At 43.0% G+C, this 21,788-nt stretch overlaps 1 protein-coding gene across 1 annotated transcript in view; it reads right to left on the bottom strand.

Annotated features, from left to right (window-relative positions):
- The window catches only part of TMEM135 (transmembrane protein 135), a 206,862-nt gene extending 194,935 nt beyond the window's left edge, over nucleotides 1–11,927 (bottom strand). Inside the window, exon 1 of the mRNA XM_060771135.2 lies at nucleotides 11,608–11,927. Coding sequence (XP_060627118.2) covers nucleotides 11,608–11,748 — 141 coding nt within the window. The 5' untranslated portion in view covers nucleotides 11,749–11,927. The remainder of the gene's footprint in view (nucleotides 1–11,607) is intronic.
- Between the last annotated feature and the right edge of the window lie 9,861 nt (nucleotides 11,928–21,788).

Raw genomic sequence — 21,788 nt, 5'->3', positions numbered from 1 at the left:
AAGTCTAAAGACAAAATTAACAAATGTTTCCTAGATACCTAATACACATGGCCTGAAAGTAATTTTACACACAGTATTTTTAATCACTTGGCGCATGAAACCCAAGTTTGTGTATCCTGGACCACAAGAAAGCAAAGGCATTACTATCCCAACCACCCATGTGGACAATTTTGAATTTTGGAATATTTTGGAATTCCTGATATGGCAGGCGTCATTAAACTGCGGTCCTCCAGCTGTTTGGTTCTTCGAACTCCCAGAATGCCTGATCATGGAAGAAGCTGGCTAGAACTTCTGGGAGTTAGAGGCCCAAACAGCTGGAGGGCCACAGTCTGAGGATGCTTGAGGTAAGAGATGATTAACCTACACTTTGAACTAGTCTTGTCATATTGAAAACTCAAGAGAGTTCCTCTACCCCTAATGGTTGAGAGGAAGAGTCAATTTCAGCAGGTGTTCTGATGAGCAACACCTGTTGAATGTGTTGTCGAAGGCTTTCATGGCCAGAATCACTGGGTTGTTGTAGGTTTTTTGTGGCTGTCTGGCCATGTTCTAGAAGTATTCTCTCCTGACGTTTTGCTTGCAACTATGGCAGGCATCCTCAGAGATCGTGAGGTCCATTGGAAACTAAGAAAAGTGGGTTTATATATCTAGTTTTCCTAGTTTCCAATGGACCTCACAACCTCTGAGGATGCCTGCCATAGATGCAGACAAAACATTAGGAGAGAATACTTCTAGAACATGGCCATACAGCCGCAAAAAAACTACAACAACCCAATACCTGTTGGAACTGCTTCTTCAACACAATTATTAAAGTACAAGACCCCTGCTGGATTTTACTGCAACAAACCAGTTTTAAACTGCCTTATCCCTTTTGGATCAGCCCAGAGTAGCCTATTTCCAAAAGCTAACAAACATGGAAAGCAGCTATCCTCCTACACAGTTTCTCCCAAGCAATTAGTATTCCATGGCATTCTGAGAGGTTTCATTTAGTCACCATCACTAATACCTGCCTACACACCTGATGCTGTTACATTATACACTGCAAGCTCCTACAGGTGTATGAACCTAAGGTCATCCTTGCTGAATGAGTCCAAAGGTCTACCAGATCCACATTCTGTTCCCAAAGTAGCCAATCCATTGGCTAGGGAAAGCCTGCCAGCAATGCATGGGTGAAACCATACTTTATTATCTGGCAGCTGGTATAGAAAAGCATACAAAAAATATTAAACCCAGTATAACATAAAGAGTAGAAAACAATGCCTGAGTGAACTTCTGTTACTTTTTCCAGTTTCACAATCTGTAGCACGTTGCTATGTCATATGCCTTTCACTTTGCTCATACAAAAGGTATTATCATGTCTGTTAACTACCCAAGGTTTCAAATTCAGATATAATATGGCAGTGTATTTAAGAGGCAGGTGTTTTCCATAGACTTGGAAGACTTTACTTATTTTTATCACTTTTCAAATAATTCTTATCAGACATTTTGTGTATTTCCCTGCTACCACACGCTAGATTTTAACTGAGCCATTCCACAAGATTTCTTTCTTGAGCATCTGAACAAATCACCAGTTCATGCATTCATATGTGAAATTGGGTGGGGGAAAATTACCCCTAAGAACACTATTTGAAACATGTTTCTACAATTGCCATTCTGTTATCATTTATCGAGTTCAGAGACATCAATTTGGTGTTCTTTGCAGTCAGAATCCATTTACATCTTTTCAAATACCTCAGTGTCATCTACAAACACAACTGTCAAGCTACATATCCCCAACTCCAGATCATTTACAGACAACAAAAATAGCACAAATGGCAATGTACATCCTTTGGGAACTCTGCCCCTTCCATTATTTTTATGAGAACTGTCACTTTATTCCTATTCTGCTTCCTGTTATCTAAACAGTGTCTAAACATGAATTATTTAACACAAATGGCAATTACTTGATTTCATAAACCTGCTGCAGTTCAAAAGTTAAAGAGGTTAAAACAAAAATCTGAATCTTGCTCTTGTATATTAGACCTTGAGTGAATATTGTACCTTGACTCATCCTTCATTTGAAAGTAAGTCTAATAAAAATAATAAGTGTGATAACACTGGTCAGATTTACTGTACATGTTTCTGTTACTGTGAGATCACTAAAGCAATTTAAATACTAACCCAAAACTTTCACATTTGCGCAACGTTAACTATAACGGATCCACTTAATCAAGGGTTACTGACATAATAAGTTCCTGGTAGGTCCATACGTCTACTCTACTAACAATTTAAGCTTATTGTTATCAAAACAAAACAGAAGTCATAGAAAATAATCACTCCTCAGCTCCCATTCTGCTCTCTGATCATGCATTTCTCGGATCACTGAAGGAAGGAAGGAAGGAAGGAAGGAAGGAAGGAAGGAAGGAAGGAAGGAAGGAAGGAAGGAAGGAAGGAAGGAGGGAGGTCTAAACTAATCTGGCTTCCATATTTGGATCCAAGATCAGTTTGGATACAACAACTCTCCTAAATGAAAGCAACTCTTTGGCCATTCATTAAAAACAAAAGATCACACCATGGGAGTCTTTTTCCCATGGTGTAAATCAAAGGTGACTTCATATGCAGTCTTATCCCATAAGGACAGCACAAGGACACAACAAAAGATCTTCACTTTTGCAAGCCACCCAAAATTGTCCAAATTGTTCCAAAATAGAACCAATGACTATCCCAAACAAACCAGAAAAGGACCAATTTGTAGTGAAAAATGTAATTGGAAACTGTATGTCACCAAAAACATGTGTTGTGACCTGACAGAGGACTGGAAAGGAAAACTGGACCAATGCTCCCAGTGAAGTTCCCAAAACCTGGTATAAACATATGCCACAGAACAATATGGTTCCTGTATATTGTACCCAGGGCAATGAGGCACATGAAATGTGTGTCCTTCCATCCAACCAGCATCTTCTCTCTGGGTAAAAAGCTGAACAAGAAAAAATCAGGAGCTGTTTTCTCACCATATCTCGCCTGCCTGTCTTTCTCATCAACTCATAGTACATTCTATTCCTTCTTGGCTCAAGGGTCAAATACAGTTTCAGATAAATTCTCTGGAGAAGCACCTCAGCAATGGGAAGAGTCACAGGCAAAAGAATAAGACCAAAACACCAGCAGATGTAGCTTAAAGTTCCTGTTTCTAAGAATAAACTTTAGGGGGGGGGGGTACAAAAACTGGAAACCACCTAATTATGGTATCATGGGACCTCATTCATTCACAGGACCTGAGGTCCCCATCCTTGCTCCATACCTCCTTCTGTTCATGTTTGCCCATCCCTAGGCAAGATCTTGCATAATCTTCCATTTACATCCCATAACATGCCTTTCCTTTGCCATAACACCAATAGAATACCTCCTTTTTTCCCCTTCGCAAATTTCTGCCCTCCCTCTTTTTCCTCCTCCTTCGGTTGTTGGTTTCTAATATATGTAATTTCTTTATTCTTGTGGGTAAACAGTATTTCTTGTTGTTTCTTTGTCAGTGTTGATGTAGAGATTGGTTTGTCCACCCTGGAACATGCAACATATCATTGTCCTTCTTTTAGGGTCCCTTTCAAATCTATGATACTATATCTGTGTGTGTGAATCATATCTATCTATATCTATTCCTGGATGGCTCTTTGTCAGGAGGACTTTGATTATGTTTACTTGCCCTGATGAAGGGAGTTGGATTGGATGGTCCTAAGTATTTTCTGTTGGTCATGGGGGTTCTGTGTGGGAAGTTTGCCCCGATTCTGTCGTTCATGGGGTTCAGAATGCTCTTTGGTTGTAGGTGAACCGTGAATCCCAGTGAGTACAACTCCCAAATGTCAAAGTCTATTTCCCCCAAACTCCATCTGTGTTCATATTTGGGCGTATTGAGTGCTTATGCCAAGTTTGATCCAGATCTATCATTGTTTGGGTCCACAGTGCTTTCTGGATGTAGGTGAACCACAACTCCCAAAACTCAAGGTCAATGCCCACCAAACCCTTCTAGTGCTTTCTGTTGGTCAAGGGAGTTGTGTGTGCCAAGTTTGGTTCAATTCCATCGTTGATGGAGTCCAGAATGCTCTTTGATTGTAGATGAACTATAAATCCCAGCAACTACAACTCCCAAATGACAAAAACATAATTTTTTGAGTGATGGTCACTCCTTGTGTTGTGAGACATTTTGTTGCCAAATTTGGTGTGATTTTGTTCTTTTGTTCTTAAGGTACTCATCATGCACCGAGCATTTTATATATATAGATTAGGAAAAGACCAAAAGCAATGTGCATTTTGAACTCAATCCAGAAAATTACAGGCTTTGAACTGCATAAACCCAATCTAACCACTACTTTTTCATCAAATGAATGCTATTGGGACATATTGCTTTTCTTAAAGATATGAATCAGATTCCAGTACTGAAGCAAATATGATACTGAACTTTTGGCCCTCCAGATGTTTATACATCACAATAATACGCATCAACCTCCTGCCCTTCAGATGTTTTGGACTACAACATCTATAACACGGCCAATAGTCAAGGTTTATAGCGGTTGTAATCATTTGTAAAGCACAAGACTTCCTACAACAATAGGTAAACTTAAATCTGTGCAATGAAGTTCGAAGTGGTATGACAACAAAAACATATGCTGTGACCTGACTGGACATGTTTCCTGTTTACTTTATTCAAAAAAAAAGAGCAGCACTTTACAAGCTGATCAAATATTTACGAAGCATTAAAAGTGTCAGAAAAGCTACACTGTATAAACAAAACATTGAATATGAATGTATTACAGTAGTCAAAGGCATTCTATCCTTCATTCCTTTGTAATTACATTTAGATCTTGGCTTTCCTACAGTAAGCCCCAGTACTTATACTTTGTATCAACTACATTTTGCGTACAAAGGCATTTGCAAATTCAACTTGCAAAAATGCACAACTTGCAACATTTAGACCTATGCTCCATCTAGCTCAGTGCTGGAAAGACAGGATGACCATGTCTCTTCGATTCCAGAGGCAAATACTTTACATTCTTTTAAATGGAGGTGACATGGACTACAACTAGCATTTTCACAAGTATCTGCCACCATATGCAGTGTTCAGCCTTAGGCCTACCATGGTAATTATTAAAAAGAATGCTGGTGATGAAATACTTAGAGCTTGCAAGAGAAAATGCAAGCAACTAGCCTGCCAAAACGTCTATTGAAATTGAGAGAGCCATTTTGAATTTGGGAAGGGTCTTCCACTCTGGAGTAAACTACATTATGTTTTGAATTGCAGAGTGTCTTAAGTTTTGTTGAGATACTTTCAGCTTACTGAATCAGGTCACAGAAGAGACACCTCTGCCAAAACACCATGATGCTCTCAAACTCAGAGGATACCCTGAAGATGACAGCCACAAATGCAGGCAAAATGTCAGGAGAAAATGCTGCTAGAACACATTGGCCATACAGCTCAGAAACCGTACAATACTCCCATTTTTTTATTATTATTTTTTTGCAGATGAAGACTGGGCGGTCTTTCATACTGCCTCTATATCCCAGGATCTGATCCCAGATCATCTATTTATCTCAGGTTCTCTGGCAGTATATGCTTGTTTAAGGTAATATATGCCTGTTTAAGGTAATAATCAGGGATCAGATCCTGGGATAAAGGGCAGTGTGAAAGGGCCCTGTGCCCCTCCTAAGACTTTTAATCACAACTGAATCCCTTCACTCTCCCCTGTGTTTGTCCCCTTCAAAAAAAAAACCCTCACCATAAGCTCTTCATCCCGCTCCATTCAGAACCGTTCCTATTCCACTCATGTTCTCATTCCCACCACCTTACAGCCACATAAACCCTAGATGGCTCAGGTCCAGGCTATTTGGCTGACCGCATCCCTAGGTGTCAGCAGTGGGAAGGCCTTTGCACAATTATTTTATTTATTTATTTACAACATTTATATGCCGCCCTTCTCACCCCGAAGGGGACTCAAAGCGGCTTACAAGTAATATGTAAATACAATATATTATATTATTACCATAGCACAATATTAGTATTATATATTACTATATGCAAGATGGATGGATGGCATCCTTGAAGTGACTGGACTGACCTTGAAGGAGCTGGGGGTGGTAACGGCCGACAGGGAGCTCTGGCGTAGGCTGGTCCATGAGGTCACGAAGAGTCGGAGACGACTGAACGAATGAACAATATTACTATATTGTAGTATACCATTATACTGCAATATTATTAGTAATATATCATACTTAAAACTTGTGCGCCAACTGCGCCCATTCCTTGAGAAGCCAGATCTGGCCAAGGTGGTCCATGCCTTAGTTACATCTTGTCTGGATTACTGTAACACACTATATGTGGGGCTGCCTCTGGGGAGTGCTCAGAAACTTCAGCTGGTCCAAACAGCTGCCATCAAGTTGCTCACTGGAGCTGGCTACAGGGAGAGGGGAACCCCCCTGTTGCAGCAGCTCCACTGACTGCCACTCTGTTTAGGGGCACAATTCAAAGTGCTGGTTATGAACTTTAAAGCCCTACACCAGTGGTTCCCAATCTTTGGTCCTCTAGGTGTTTTGGACTTCAACAACTAGAAATCCCAGCCAGCTAGGAACTGGGGGGACTGAAGCCCAAAACACCTAGAGAACCAAAAGTTGGGAACCACTGCCCTAGACAGTTCAGGTCCAGACTTTTTGGCTGACTGCATACCCTTCTGCGAACTTGCTTGGCCCCTGATATCTTCAGGACAGGCCCTTTTCTCAGTCCCACCTCCATCTCAAGCTCAGTTGGTGGGAATGGGAGAGCAGGCCTTCCTTCTTGGTGGCAAATGTTCCTTAACTCTGGAACTCCCTTCCTCCCAGGGAAGCCAGCATGGGCCCCTCCTAGCTGTCCTTCAGGAGGCAGGCTGAAACCTTTGCATTCAAGCAGGCATTTACAAAAGAAGGTTTTTTTGATAATAATTTTAAAAAAACCCTGGTGGCGCATCAGGTTAAACTGCTGAGCTGCTGAACTTGCTGACCAAAAGGTCAGTGGTTCAAATCCAAGGTGCGGGACGACCTCCCGCTGTTAGCCCCAGCTGCTGCCACCCAAGCAGTTTGAAAACATGCAAATGTGAGTAAATCAACAGGTACCGCAGGAAGGTAACGGCACACCAGGCAGTCATGCTGGCCACATGACCTAGGAGGTGTCCACAGAAAATGCCAGCTCTTTGGCTAAGTATTGGAGATGAGTACTACCCCCCCCCCCCCGAGTCGTACACGACTAGACATAATGTCAGGGGGAAACTTTACCTTTATGTAATAACTTTACTTATATCCCGACCCATCTCCCTGAAGGGACTCAGGCCAGCTTTAAGATCAAGTCAGGGGGTGCTATGGTTTTATATCCTTTTAATGATTTGTGTGTGTGTGTGTGTGTGTCAGGAGCAACTTGAGAAACTGCAGATCATTTCTGGTGTGAGAGAATTGGCTATCTGCAAGGATGTTGCCCAGGAGACGCCTGGATGTTTTACCATCCTGTGGAAAGCTTCTGCCATGTCCCTGCATGAGAAGCTGGAGCTGAGAGATGGGAGCTCACCCCGTTCCCCAGATTCGAACCGACTTTTCAGTCAGCAGTCCTACCAGTACAAGGATTTAACCCATTTGGTGATATTCAGTATTGTTTTAATAACTGTACATTTTAAGTTGTACTGTAATGCTTTTAGTTGTGAGTCTCCGCATGAAGAAATAAAGCCGGATATAAACATCATCATCACCATTATCACTGCATGTTCCTTCATCCCCACTCCACTGACCTTCCTCCCCTCCTTCCCACTCACTCTCATTCTCTAATTCCCACTCCACTCACCTTGTATATTTTAAGTTGTATTGCAGTGCTTTTTAGTTGTGAGCTGCTTTGAGTCTCCATACAGAGAGAAAAAGCGGGATATAAATAAACATCATTATTGTGTTGTCGAAGGCTTTCATGGCTGGAATCACTGGGTTGATGTGAGTTTTCCGGGCTGTCTGGTCATGTTCCAGAAGCATCCTCATTTGACGTTTCAACCACATATCTGGCAGGCATCCTCAAGAGGTTGTGAGGTCTTTTGGAAACTAGGCAAATGAGGTTTCTATATCTTTAGAATGTCCAGGGTGGGAGAAAGAACTCTTATCTGCTTGAGGCAAATGTGAATGTTGCAATTGGCCACCTTGATTACCACTGAATAGCCTTGCAGATTCAAAGCCTGGATACTTCTCCCATACTGGACATGCCACACATATATAAACTTGCCTAGTTTCCAACAGACCTCACAACCCCTGAGGATGCCTGCCATAGATGTTTGAAAGCTTCAAATGGTCCAACGGGCAGCAGCCAGATTGCTCACTGGAGCAGCATTCAAGGAGCATACTGATTGATGACTGGCAAATAGAGGGAGAAAACGTGGCGGCAGTGACAGACTTCATATTTCTAGGTACAAAGTCCCTGCAGATGTAGACTGCAGCCAGGAAATCAGAAAACTTCTTGGAAGGACAGCAATGACCAATCTCAATAAAATAGTGAAGAATAGAGACATCACACTGGTAACAAAGATCCGCATAGTAAAAGCAATGGTATTCCCCGTAATAATCTATGGATATGAGAGCTGGACCATAGGGAAGGCTGAGTGAAGGAAGATCGATGCTTTTAAACTGTGGTGCTGGAGGAAAATTCTGAGAGTGCCTTGGACCGTGAGAAGATTCAACCAGTCCATACTTCAGGAAATAATGCCCGACTGCTCATTGGAGGGAAGGATTGTAGAGGCAAAGATGAAGCACTTTGGCCACATCATGAGAAGACAGGAAAGCTTAGAGACAATGATGCTGGGGGAAATGGAAGGAAAAAGGAAGAGGGGATGCCCAAGGACAAGATGGATGGATGGTATCCTTGAAGTGACTGGCTTGACTCTGAAGGAGCTGGGGGTGGTGACGGCTGACAGGGAGCTCTGGCATGGGCTGGGCCGTGAGGTCACAAAGAGTCAGAAGTGACTGAACGAATAAACAACATATGTGTAATCGAAAACTGGAACGGTTTAGACTATGTTTTTGGACGACGGGACTAATAGTGGTTTTACGTGCCTTAAAAGATTTCAATATATGTATTTTATAATTCTGTTTTAAATGTTTATTGTATGTAATTTTACATTGTTTTAATGGCACTGAATAGCTGCCTATGTTGTAAAGCTGTCTTCAGTCACCTCCGGGTTTGGGAAAGCCGGGGTAGAAATATCATTCATCGATAGATAGATAGATAGATAGACAGACAGACAGACAGACAGACAGACAGACAGACAGATAGATACGGGCTAGACGTTAGGGGAGAATGTTTCTGGAACATGGCCATACACCCTAGAAAACTCACAGCAACCCAAACATCATGATTAAAGGATTCCAGCCCAGCTTACCTTTCTGAATGTATCTCCTCCTATGAACCATCTAGGAGCTTAAGATTGTCTGGGGAGGCCCTGCTCTCGATCCCGCCTGTATCGGAAGTGCGATTGGCAGAGACAAAGGACAGGGCCTTCTCAGTGATGGCCCCTGGCTATCAAACGCCCTCTCCAGGAATATTAGATCAACACCCTCCCTCCTGACTTTCCAAAAAAAAAAAGTAAAAACCTGGTTCTTTGAGCAAGCTTTTGAGGATGCAGCAGTATAGATAAAACGGAACTATGAATGATGAACATGGAATGGCCAGACGATGTTACTGGGTAACATTTTTAACAGGATGACACCGATGATTATATGCTTTAATGGATTTTATTTATGTTTTTAATATTGTTATGTTGATTGTTTTTAATGGCACTTTTATGAATGCCTGACATCGAATTGTGCCAATCTGTAACCCACCTTGAGTCACCGTATGGCTGAGAAAGGCGGGCTATAAATATCAGGAATAAAAAAATATTTATTTATTTATTTATTTTAAACATTTATATTTTGCTTTTCTCACCCCGAAGGGGACTCAGGGCAGAGCACAGCATATATACGGCAAACATTCAATGCCGGGACAAGAATTCTTATGAGTATACATAAACATTAAAAACCTTGATTAAAATACAGCATTTAAACTGTCTTGGTCATCTGCGTCAAATCTAAATTGGCCTGGTAAAGTTTCCTAAAAGGTAAAAGTTGTCCCTTGACATTAAGTCCAGTCATGTCTGACTCTGGGGTGTGGTGCTCATATCCATTTCTACGCCAAAGAGCTGGCATTGTCCACAGACACCTCCAAGGTCATGTGGCTGCAATGACTGCATGGAGTGCCGTTACCTTCCTGTCGGAGCAGTACCTATTGAGACTGGATTCTGATTCTATTGATGAGACGTGATGGATTTGTTAAATTGATGTATTGATGTTTGATGTTGAATCGCTATGCTTTTAAATGTCCAATGGTTTTGGACATTTGTGTATATTGAAACTGTGTTGTTAACTATGAGACTGGCTACGACCCCAAACGAGACGAAGCGGATTTTTATATGTTGTGTTATGGTCTTTGCTACTGTAATCTGTTGTCTTTTCTATGTTATGTACACCGCCACGAGTCGCCTCCGGGCTGAGAGTGGCGGTTAACAAATGCAAATAATAAATAAATAATAATAATAAATTAACCGCTCTGAGTCGCCTGAGGGCTGAGAAGAGTGGTATACAAGCGAAATAAATAAATAAATAAATAAAATACTCACATTGGCATGTTTTCAAACTGCTAGGTTGGCAGAAGCTAGGGCTGACAGCGGAAGTTCATGCTGCTCCCTGGAATTGAACCTGTGACCTTTGGGTCAGCAAGCTCAGCAGCTCAGTGCTTTAACCCACTTTAACCTGGTGCTCCTATCGCTGCCTTATTGCCCTGTCCTGAAAGCTTGGTCCCACAGCCAAGTTTTTACCATCCTTCTGAAGGACAGGAGGGAGGGGGCCGATCTGATCTCACCAGGAAGGGAGTTCCATATGCAGGGGGGCAATCACCGAGAAGGCCCTGTCTCTCGTCCCTACCAATCTCGCCTGTGACAATGGTGGGATGGAGAGTGGGGCCTCCCTGGAGATGGGTTATAGGGGGCCGATCTGATCTCACCAGGAAGGGAGTTCCATATGCAGGGGGGCAATCACCGAGAAGGCCCTGTCTCTCATCCCTACCAATCTCGCCTGTGACAATGGTGGGATGGAGAGTGGGGCCTCCCTGGAGATGGGTTATAGGGGGCCGATCTGATCTCACCAGGAAGGGAGTTCCATATGCAGGGGGGCAATCACCGAGAAGGCCCTGTCTCTCGTCCCTACCAATCTCGCCTGTGACAATGGTGGGATGGAGAGTGGGGCCTCCCCGGAGATGGGTTATAGGGGGAGATGCGTTCGGATAGGTAAATCTCACTGCATTTCCCCTCATCCCCACTCATTGGCTCTCCTCCCAGTACACACCACTCACCCTCACCTCCTAATTTGACCTCCACTTACTTGCATGGCTACTCCATTCCCAGTCCATTGACCCTCCTCTCATTCCCACTCCACTCATTCCCACACTATTCCCATCTGACTCATCTTCACTCCATTTGACCCTCTTCCACACTGGGGATAGGGGAGTCACACAAGGGTCTCTCTCTCTCTCTCTGCTTCTCTCTCTCTCTCTCTCACCAGGTAGAGGGTGCCGTAGATGCGGAGGGACTCTGCCAGGGCCCCTTGGGTGATGTGCACGAAGGCCCTCCCGCAGTCCGGGTGCCAGGTGTGCCCGATCTCGTAGCAGCTGTGGGGGATGGATTTGCTCAGCGCCGCCATCTTGGGTATTATTTTGAAAAGGGGAGGGGGGACTTCGGAGGGAGGGAAAACAAGAGCGCGCGCCGCCGATGATGGAGGAGAAAGGTCGCGCGGGGCGGCTCGAGCCGCCGGGGTTACTCTCGGTCAGCCTCTCTCACCCCCCTCCATCTCCGCTCGCGTGAGGCGGCTCGGCCAATCACGAAGCGGCTCTCATTCCTCGCCGAGTCATGGAAGGGACAGAGTGGGTGGGTGGCTGGGAGCGAGGGGGCGGGGTCGGCGGGAGTGCTTCTCCTCCTCCTCATCCTCCGCCTCCTCTCCTTTGAACCATCCGGGCTGTCAATCAAAGCGGATGGAACTCTTCTCCTGCTCCTTCTCTCCTCCTCCGCCTCCTCCCTCCCCTTTCACGCTGTCAATCAAGGAGGATGGAACTTTATTTATTTTTTAAATTTATTTATACCTCGCTTTAAACTCTCCAAAGCGAAACACAGTCAAAAACATTACAACTTAGAATATGCAAATAAAATATGCAACAATAATATAATAATAATAATAAAAATAAATAAATAATAATAATAATAATTAAAATGCAACAATAAAACAGTCCTTACCTTATGTCTTTGTTGTATATATCTATGTCCTTACCTTATATCTTTGTTGTTCATTCGTTCAGTCGTCTCCGACTCTTCGTGACCTCATGAACCAGCCCACGCCAGAGCTCCCTGTCGGCCGTCACCACCCCCTGTTCCTTCAAGGTCAGTCCAGTCACTTCAAGGATGCCATCCATCCATCTTGCCCTTGGTCGGCCCCTCTTCCTTTTGCCTTCCACTTTCCCCAGCATAATTGTCTTCTCTAGGCTTTCCTGTCTCCTCATGATGTGACCAAAGTACTTCAACTTTGTCTCTAGTATCTTTCCCTCCAGTGAGCAGCCGGGATTTATTTCCTGGAGGATGGACTGGTTGGATCTTCTCGCAGTCCAAGGCACTCTCAGCACTTTCCTCCAACACCACAGCTCAAAAGCATCGATCTTCCTTCGCTCAGCCTTCCCTAAGGTCCCGCTCTCACATCCGTAGGTGACTACAGGGAATACCATGGCTTTGACTAGGCGGATCTTTGTTGCCAGTCTGATGTCTCTACTCTTCACTATTTTATCGAGACTGGACATTGCTCTCCTCCCAAGAAGTAAGCGTCTTCTGATTTCCTGGCCACAGTCTGCATCTGCAGTAATCTTTGCACCTAGAAATACAAAGTCTGTCACGGCCTCCACGTTTTCTCCCTCTATTTCCCAGTTGTCAATCATGCTTGTTGCCATAATCTTGGGTTTTTTGACGTTTAGCTGCAACCCGGCTTTTGCGCTTTCTTCTTTCACCTTGATTAGAAGGTTCCTCAGCTCCTCCTCGCTTTCGGCCATCAGAGTGGTGTCATCTGCATATCTGAGGTTGTTAATGTTTCTTCCAGCAATTTTCACCCCAGCTTTGCATTCATCAAGCCCTGCACATCGCATGATACTGGGTTGTTGTAGGTTTTTTCAGGCTATATGGCCATGGTCTACAGGCATGCTCTCCTGATGTTTCACCTGCATCTATGGCAAGCATCCTCAGAGGTAAAGAGGTCTGTTGGAACTAGGAAAAATGGGTTTATATATCTGTGGAATGACCAGGGTGGGACAAAGGACTTTCATCTGCTGGGGCTAGGTGTGAATGTTTCAGCTGATCACCTTGATTAGCATTCAATGGCTTGGAAGCGTCTGGAGGGAATCTTTTGTTGAGAGTGATTTCATGTGTCTGTATGTTTCCCCTCTGTTGTTTTGCTGTTGTAATTTTTGAGTTTTTTAATACTGGTAGCCAGATTTTGTTCATTTGCTCAAAAATTACAGCAGCAAAACAACAGAGGGGAAACAAACAGGCACATGAAATCACTCTCAACAAAAGATTCCCCCCAGGCGCTTCCAAGCCATTGAATGCAAATCAAGGTGATCAGCTGAAGCATTCACAGCTAGCCCCAGCAGACAGGGGTCCTTTGTCCTACCCCAGTCATTCCACAGATATATAAACCCATTTTTCCTACTTCCAACAGACCTCTTTACCTCTGAGGATGCTTGCCATAGATGCAGGCGAAACGTCAGGACATGGCCATATAGTCCGGAAAAACCTACAACAACCCATGGATTCCGGCCATGAAAGCCTTCGACAATACAGGCTAAAGAAGGCTGAGAGGAGATATGATAGCCATGTATAAATATGTGAGAGGAAGCCACAGGGAGGAGGGAGCAAGCTTGTTTTCTGCTGCCCTGGAGACTAGGACGCGGAACAATGGCTTCAAACTACAAAAGAGGAGATTCCACCTGAACATGAGGAAGAACTTGCTGGCTGTGAGAGCCGTTCAGCAGTGGAACTCTCTGCCCCGGAGTGTGGTGGAGGCTCCTTCTTTGGGAGCTTTTAAACAGAGACTGGGTGGCCATCTGTCAGGGGTGATTTGAATGCAATATTCTTGCTTCTTGGCTGGGGGTTGGACTGGATGGCCCTTGAGGTCTCTTCCAACTCTATGATTCTATGTTGAAATTGTCCACATGCTTGTGGATACTGTTTTATTGTTGCATATTTTATTTGCATGTGGACAATTTCAACAGAAAGGAGGAAACCATGAAGATGAACAAGATCTGGCTACCAGTATTAAAAAACTCTAAAATTAAAACAGCAAAACGGCAGAGGGAAAACAATCAGGGACATCTAATCACCTCTCAACAAAAGATTGCTCTAGGCACTGCCAGGCTATCAAATGCTAATCAAGGTGGTCAGTTGAAACATTCACACCTAGCTCCAGCAGACAAGAGTCTTTTGTCCCACCCTGGTCTTTCCACAGATATAAAAACCCATTTTCCTAGTTCCAACAGACCTAACTTCCTCTGAGGATGCTTGCCATAGATGCAGGCGAAACATCAGGAGAGAATGCCTCTAGAACATGGCCATAATAGTCCGAAAAAAACCTGCAACAACCCAGTGATTCTGGCCATGAAAGCCTTCGACAATACAATAAAACAGTATATCCTTATATCTTCTTCTATAGATATAAAATGCTCTGTGCATAATGAGTACCTTAAAAACAAAAGAACCAATGAACGAAATCACACTAAATTTGGCAACAAAACGTCTCACTACACAAGGAGTAACCATCACTCAAAAATTATGATTTTGTCATTTGGGAGTTGAAGTTGCTGAGATTTATAGTTCACCTACAATCAAAAAGCATTCTGAACTCCATAAACGATGGAATTGAACCAAACTTGGCACACAAAACTCTCTTGACCAACAGAAAATACTGGAAGGGTTTGGTGGGCATTGACCTTGAGTTTGGGAGTTGTAGTTCACCTACATCCAGAGAGCACTGTGAATTCAAACAATGATAGATTTGGACCCTTTAAAATACACATATTAAAACATACCGCCATAAAATACCTATCAAAATACACAAAACAAAAACCAGGCATATCAATAGGGATGGAATATTGTGATGCTCAGTTACATTATATATTTATTTTAAGTGGGTTTTTTAAACTATTTGAGACATTATCACAAAACAGCCAAAAGAAGGGGGGAGAGGAGGGGAAAACAACATTTTCTGTAACTCAAATTAAAAATATCTTCCAGTAAACATATCAAGCAAGGAAATGAAAGAAGGAGTCTTGATTTACCTATCAAGGTATTAGTCAGAGCCTTATCTATATCTCTTTCATTTCCTTATCACAGTTTGTTTTATTATAGCTGAACTATTAATTATGACATCCATCTTGATTGTTCCTCAGGCAGTCCATTCAGTGTTTCCACTCTTCAAGTAATCTTCCTTGGATTTTTGCAAAAAAAAATTTTTCTAAACCACTGTATTATTTAAAGAGCAGGAACATCCCAGATGAATGAAACGAGTGCTTGAGGAAATAAAGGGAATATGCCCTTGTTCACACCAACGATATTCTAAGAATCTGGAAATTCTTGTTGATATTGTTGTTGTTGTTTTCCTTAACATTCCACCTTTCTTTCCATATTTATAAGTTAAAACAATATACATTAAATATATTAAAACGCATTAAGATTGTCTCCTTACAAGATTTAATTGCAACACCATGCAGCATTAAAAGCACTATCTTTCTCAGAATGCAAAAAAATCTAGCAACACAACATTTCATATCCCAGGGGTAAGAAGGATGGGATATAAATGAAATAAATAAATATGACACCGGTAGGAGTCATATTTGTATGGGAGCAACCACCAAATTGCCAGTATTTTAAGGTGGTCATGATGAGTATGTGCACCAAATTTGGTCCAGGTTCATTGTCAGCAGGTTTAACAGTTCTTCTGATTTGGGTGAACTACAATTCCCATCATCCTTTGTCAACTTCTCCAAAACCCCACCAGTATTTTAAGTAGGTCGTGATGGGTATATGTGCCAGATTCGGTCGAGATCCATCATCAGTGAGATTCACAGGGCTCTCTGGATGTGAGTGAACTACAACTCCCATCATTCTGTGTCTATCACACCACCCCAAAAAAGCTCAAAATGTTGAAGCTGGTTATGCTGGGTATGTATGTCAGGTTTGGTCCAGATCCATCATCAGCAGGTTCCACAAGATTCTCTGGATATGGCTATACTACTAGAGTTCTGATAATAATAATAATAATAATAATAATAATAATAATAATAACAACAACAACAACAATGTATTTGTATACCGCTCTGTCTCCACGAGGGGACTCAGTGTAGTTTCCAGCTTCCAATTGTCAGAATTCCAGAGTGTGCCTTGATGACTACAAGAGGGCTGGGCTAGTATAATGAAGTAGACTAAGGGTGAGTGGATAAAGTGTAAGCCTGGTCCTGCCTGATGGTCAGGGTGGGACCTGGAGCTATTTGTTTCCAAGGCCGGCTGCACAGCTATAAGAGAGCTGGGCCAGGGCTAGTACAACAAGGTAGTAAAGGACAAGGGAAATGGGTAGAGTGCAGAGTGGGGACCTAACTAATGGCTAGGGTAGGGCCTGGGGCTAATCATTTCCAAAAGCCTGTTGGAACTGATGGGATCTTAGTTGGAGATGCAATCCTTCAAATAATCTCAATCCAAGCTCTGGAGTTCTGTATGTAAAGGAAACATGAAATGGGAAACCTAGAGCAGTAAGCCACTGTGGTTTCAGTGTTGGACTAGGACAGTTGGAGACCAGAGTTTGAATACCCTACTTGGGCATGGAAATGCACTGGGTGACTTTGAACAAGACACTGTCAACCTCAGAGAAAGGCAAGGGCCAACCTTTGAGAGAGATACATTTTGCACATATTTTGGGGATAGACTTCCTTTGATAGTAAAGGTAAAGGTTTTCCCCTGACATTAAATCCAGTCGTCTCCAACTCTGGGGGTTGGTGCTCATCTCCATTTCTAAGCCAAAGAGCTGACTTTGTCCACAGACACATCCAAGGTCATGTGGCTAGCATGATTGCATGGAGCACAGTTACCTTCCTGCCAGAGCAGTACCTATTGATCTACTCACATTTGCATGTTTTCGAACTGCTAGGTTGGTAGAAGCAGGGGCTAACAGTAGGAGCTCATGCCGCTCCCCAGATTCAAACCTGCGACCTTTCAGTCAGCAAGTTCAGCAGCTCAGCGGTTTAACCCACTGTGCCACCAGGGCTACAATACCTTGGAAAGCCCAAATTAAAACTTGGATTCACTATGCAGCTGACATAGGAGGTGGTAATTCGTGCTGTTAGGTGTATGACTGAAATCATAAACTGGGCTTCTGTAGTGCAATTGTAAATTAGCATGGTTTACTGGTGCATTGAAGATACTGCCAAATGCTTCAAGAATGTGCAGCTTCATGGTTCCATTTGCAGAACTGCAGTTATTCAACTGCAAACTGAAAAAAGCATCAGATAAAAGTCAAAACCAGATACCATCAGATAAAATGCCATAGGTGGAATCTCCCTACTTTGCAACACAGAGAACCCTTTCATTTGAGATGGTTTTCATATTCCTAGAAGCCAAGATGACTAAGCTGAGGCTGACAAGATCTGTCTTGCTGGAAAAGGCAATAAAAATAGTGAGGTAGAAGGCAGAAGGAAAAGAGGAAGATTGCACTACAAACAGAACGACTCAGGGCACATCTACACTGACCATGAAGCGTAGATTGAAGGCATCTAGAAGGTATGGTGTTCCAATGATAGATATGAATGTACTTCGGCATACTGCTTCTTAAACTATAGGTTGTGATCACAAATTGAGTCCCCTTGCTTAGCTCAATGTTGGGGTCCCCAAAATTTGGCAAGAGTAAGAGTTTTCTGAAGGTCACCTAGTGGCTGTTGAGTGGTAGGTTGCTGTGAGTTTTCTGGGTTGTATGGCTGTGTTCCAGAAGCATTCCCTCCTGACGTTTTGCCCACATCTATGGCAGGCATCCTCAGAGGTTGAGTGGTCATATATCTGTGGAATGTCTAGGGTGGGAGAAAGAACTTTTGTCTACTTGAGGCAAGTGTGAATGTTGCAAATGTTGATTAACACTGAATTGCCTTGCAGCTTCAAAGCCTCGCTGGTTGATGCCTGGGGAAATCCTTTGTTGGTAGGTGTTAGCTGGCCCTGGTTGATTCTTGTCTGGAGTTCCCCTGTTTTTGAGTGGTGTTCTTTATTTACTGTAATAATTTTAGCCTTTTTAAAATACTGTTAGCCAGATTTTGTTCATTTTCATGGCTTCCTCCTTTCTGTTAAAATTGTCCACATTCTTGTGGATTTTGATGGCTTCTCTGTGTAGTCTGACATGGTGGTTGTTAAAGTGGTCCAGCATTTCTGTGTTCTCAAATAATATCCTGTGTCCAGGTTGGTTCATCAGGTGTTCTGCTATGGCTGACTTCTCAGCTTGAATTAGTCTGCAGTGCCTTTCATGTTCCTTGATTCGTGTTAGGGCAATGCTACATTTGGTAGTCCCTATGTAGACTTGTAAGTGTTCTTGCCATACATCAAGTGACCTACTGACCGCATAGTGAAGCTGATGAAGAAATGCAACCTACAAATGATCTACATTAGGGCTAGAAGGCATGATCATCAAGTTTGCAGACGACACCAAATTGGGAGGGATAGCCAATAGTCCAGAGGACAGGAGCAGAATTCAAAACGATCTTGACAGATTAGAGAGATGGGCCAAAACTAACAAAATGAAGTTTAACAGTGACAAATGCAAGATACTCCACTTTGGCAGAAAAAATGAAATGCAAAGATACAGAATGGGGGACGCCTGGCTCGAGAGCAGTACGTGTGAAAAAGATCTTGGAGTCCTCGTGGACAACAAGTTAAACATGAGCCAACAATGTGATGTGGCGGCAAAAAAAGCCAATGGGATTTTGGCCTGCATCAATAGGAGCATAGTGTCTAGATCTAAGGAAGTAATGCTACCCCTCTATTCTGCTTTGGTTAGACCACATCTGGAATATTGTGTCCAATTCTGGGCACCACAATTCAAGAGAGATATTGACAAGCTGGAATGTGTCCAGAGGAGAGCGACTAAAATGATCAAGGGTCTGGAGAACAAGCCCTATGAGGAGCGGCTTAGGGAACTGGGCATGTTTAGCCTGAAGAAGAGAAGGCTGAGAGGAGATATGATAGCCATGTATAAATATGTGAGAGGAAGCCACAGGGAGGAGGGAGCAAGCTTGTTTTCTGCTTCCTTGGAGACTAGGACGCGGAACAATGGCTTCAAACTACAAGAGAGGAGATTCCATCTGAACATTAGGAAGAACTTCCTGACTGTGAGAGCCGTTCAGCAGTGGAACTCTCTGCCCCGGAGTGTGGTGGAGGCTCCTTCTTTGGAAGCTTTTAAGCAGAGGCTGGATGGCCATCTGTCAGGGGTGATTTGAATGCAATATTCCTGCTTCTTGGCAGGGGGTTGGACTGGATGGCCCATGAGGTCTCTTCCAACTCTTTGATTCTATGATTCTATGATTCTATACAGACCCACTAAGAAAATCCAACAAATGCTCTGTTCAGCAAAGGACAAGAGGGATCCTCTCACCTCTGCAGAAGTCTACCATATACCATGTAGCTGGGGATAAGTCCAAACTGATCAATGAGGCAATACAATTGTCCTCTAACTCTGCCATCATCTCTGCATGTCTTGGTTGGAAACCATTGGAGCCCGCATGCCAGGAACGGACTCAAATTTGGGATAACATGAACACTTGCTTTACTTCCTCCCTGCCAATTTCATTTTGCATTACTTGCTTTGCATAGATGTTACCCTAGTTAAGGAAGCACAGCCCTAAGTCTAAAAGACCTGAGCAAAGGGTTGATGATAGGCAGAAGGTCTCCCATTCATAGGGTCACCATAAGTTGAAGTCAACAGCAGTTAAAACCATTTAAATGTCGTATATGCCTCTATTGATCAAATCATTGTTTGTTGTTGTTATTTCCCATCATCTTGACTTCAACATATGACAAAACTATGGATGAAAAACCTCCAAGATTTTGGGTCATCTGTAGGGCTATGGCTTCCTTGATCGAGTCAATCCACATTCCTTATGGTCTTCCTAATTTCCAAAAGCAGTGGTTCTCAATCTTCCTAATGCCAAAACCCCTTAATACAGTTCCTCATGTTGTGGTGACCCCCAACCATAAAATTATTTTTGTTGCTACATCATAACTGTAATTTTGCTACTGTTATGAATTGTAATGCAAATATCTGATATGCAGGATGTATTTTCATTCACTGGACCAAATTTGGCACAAATACCCGAGACACCCAAATCTGAATACTGGTGGGATATGTTAGACCATGAGTAACAGGAAATTCTGGAAGGATTTGTTAGGCATTGACCTTGAGTTTTGGAGTTGTAGTTTATCTACATCCAGAGAGCACTGTTGACTCAAATAATGATAGATCTAGACCAAACTTGGCACAAACACTCAATATGCCCAATTGTGAACACTGAAGAAGTTTGGGAAAAATAGACCTTGATATTTAGGAGTTGTAGTTGCTGAGATTTATAGTTCAACTACAATATAGGAGCATTCTGAACTCTACCAACAATAGAATTGGGCCAAACTTCCCACAACGAACCCTCATGCCTTGAAGGGACTTGCTGGCATGAGCCTCCCTCCAACCTTGCACGTTCTCTCTTGCCCGCACATGCGCCCCACGCTGCAATTCACCGAGCACACCTGCTTTCACAGCTTGGAGTCGCAGAAACAGCCTTCCCCTTGGCTGAGAGGCCGGCCAATCACAGCAGAGGAGGGCTTTTGGCAGGTGAATTCACCATCTGTTTCCAAAAAGGAAGAGAAGGACAGGCAGAGAGATCTTCAGCCTTCTCTGCCAAAGGGGTTCCTAAGACCATCAGAAATATATTGTCTTCTGGTGGTTTTTGGTGACCCCTCTTAAACTCCCTTATGACTCCCACAGGGGTCCTAACCCCCAGGTTGAGAAATCCTGTCCTAAAGCCTTCCATTCTACCAAGCATTATTGTCATTTCCAAGGATTTGCTTCCTCTCATGATATGTCCAAAGTACAAAAGTTTTGGTTTAGTCATCACGGTTTTTAGTGAGAGTTCAAGCTTGAAAACCACTCATTTGTTTTCACTAGACCATACTATCCCTAGGATGACTAGTTTATTCAGTATGAAGAGAGTATCAAGAGAAGAGAATATCATTGGCTTGTTTGTACTTATGATGTGGTATCTCAACATAAATGCCTGAACTCTGGGAAGTTTTAAATACAGCATTCCAGCCTGCTCTCTGAATTTCCTCTGGATTATAGCATTAAGCTGCGAAGACCTTTCACATTATTGGAAGGCAGTCATTTTCTTTTAATGTCATGTGACTCTATATGTTATTTGTTCTTTCCCCTCCCTTTTAAAAGGAGAACATGATCTCAAAATACTCTTGTGTCTACTGATATTTCAAGGTAAGGGAATTGGCTGGAGCCATTCCCATTTTCCAGATGTCGTTTTTCCAAAATAAATAAGGGGTGAATTGTTATGCACAGCCATATCCTGCAGGGTTTTTTTTTAGAAAACTGGATTTTTTCCAACAATAAATGTGTATCCTTTC

The sequence above is a fragment of the Anolis sagrei genome, chromosome 3 (genome assembly GCF_037176765.1).
Source record: "Anolis sagrei isolate rAnoSag1 chromosome 3, rAnoSag1.mat, whole genome shotgun sequence".
NCBI classification, from domain to species: Eukaryota; Metazoa; Chordata; class Lepidosauria; order Squamata; family Dactyloidae; genus Anolis; species Anolis sagrei.
Note: the sequence above shows the minus strand (reverse complement) of the source record. Positions and strands in the feature narration are given on the sequence as shown.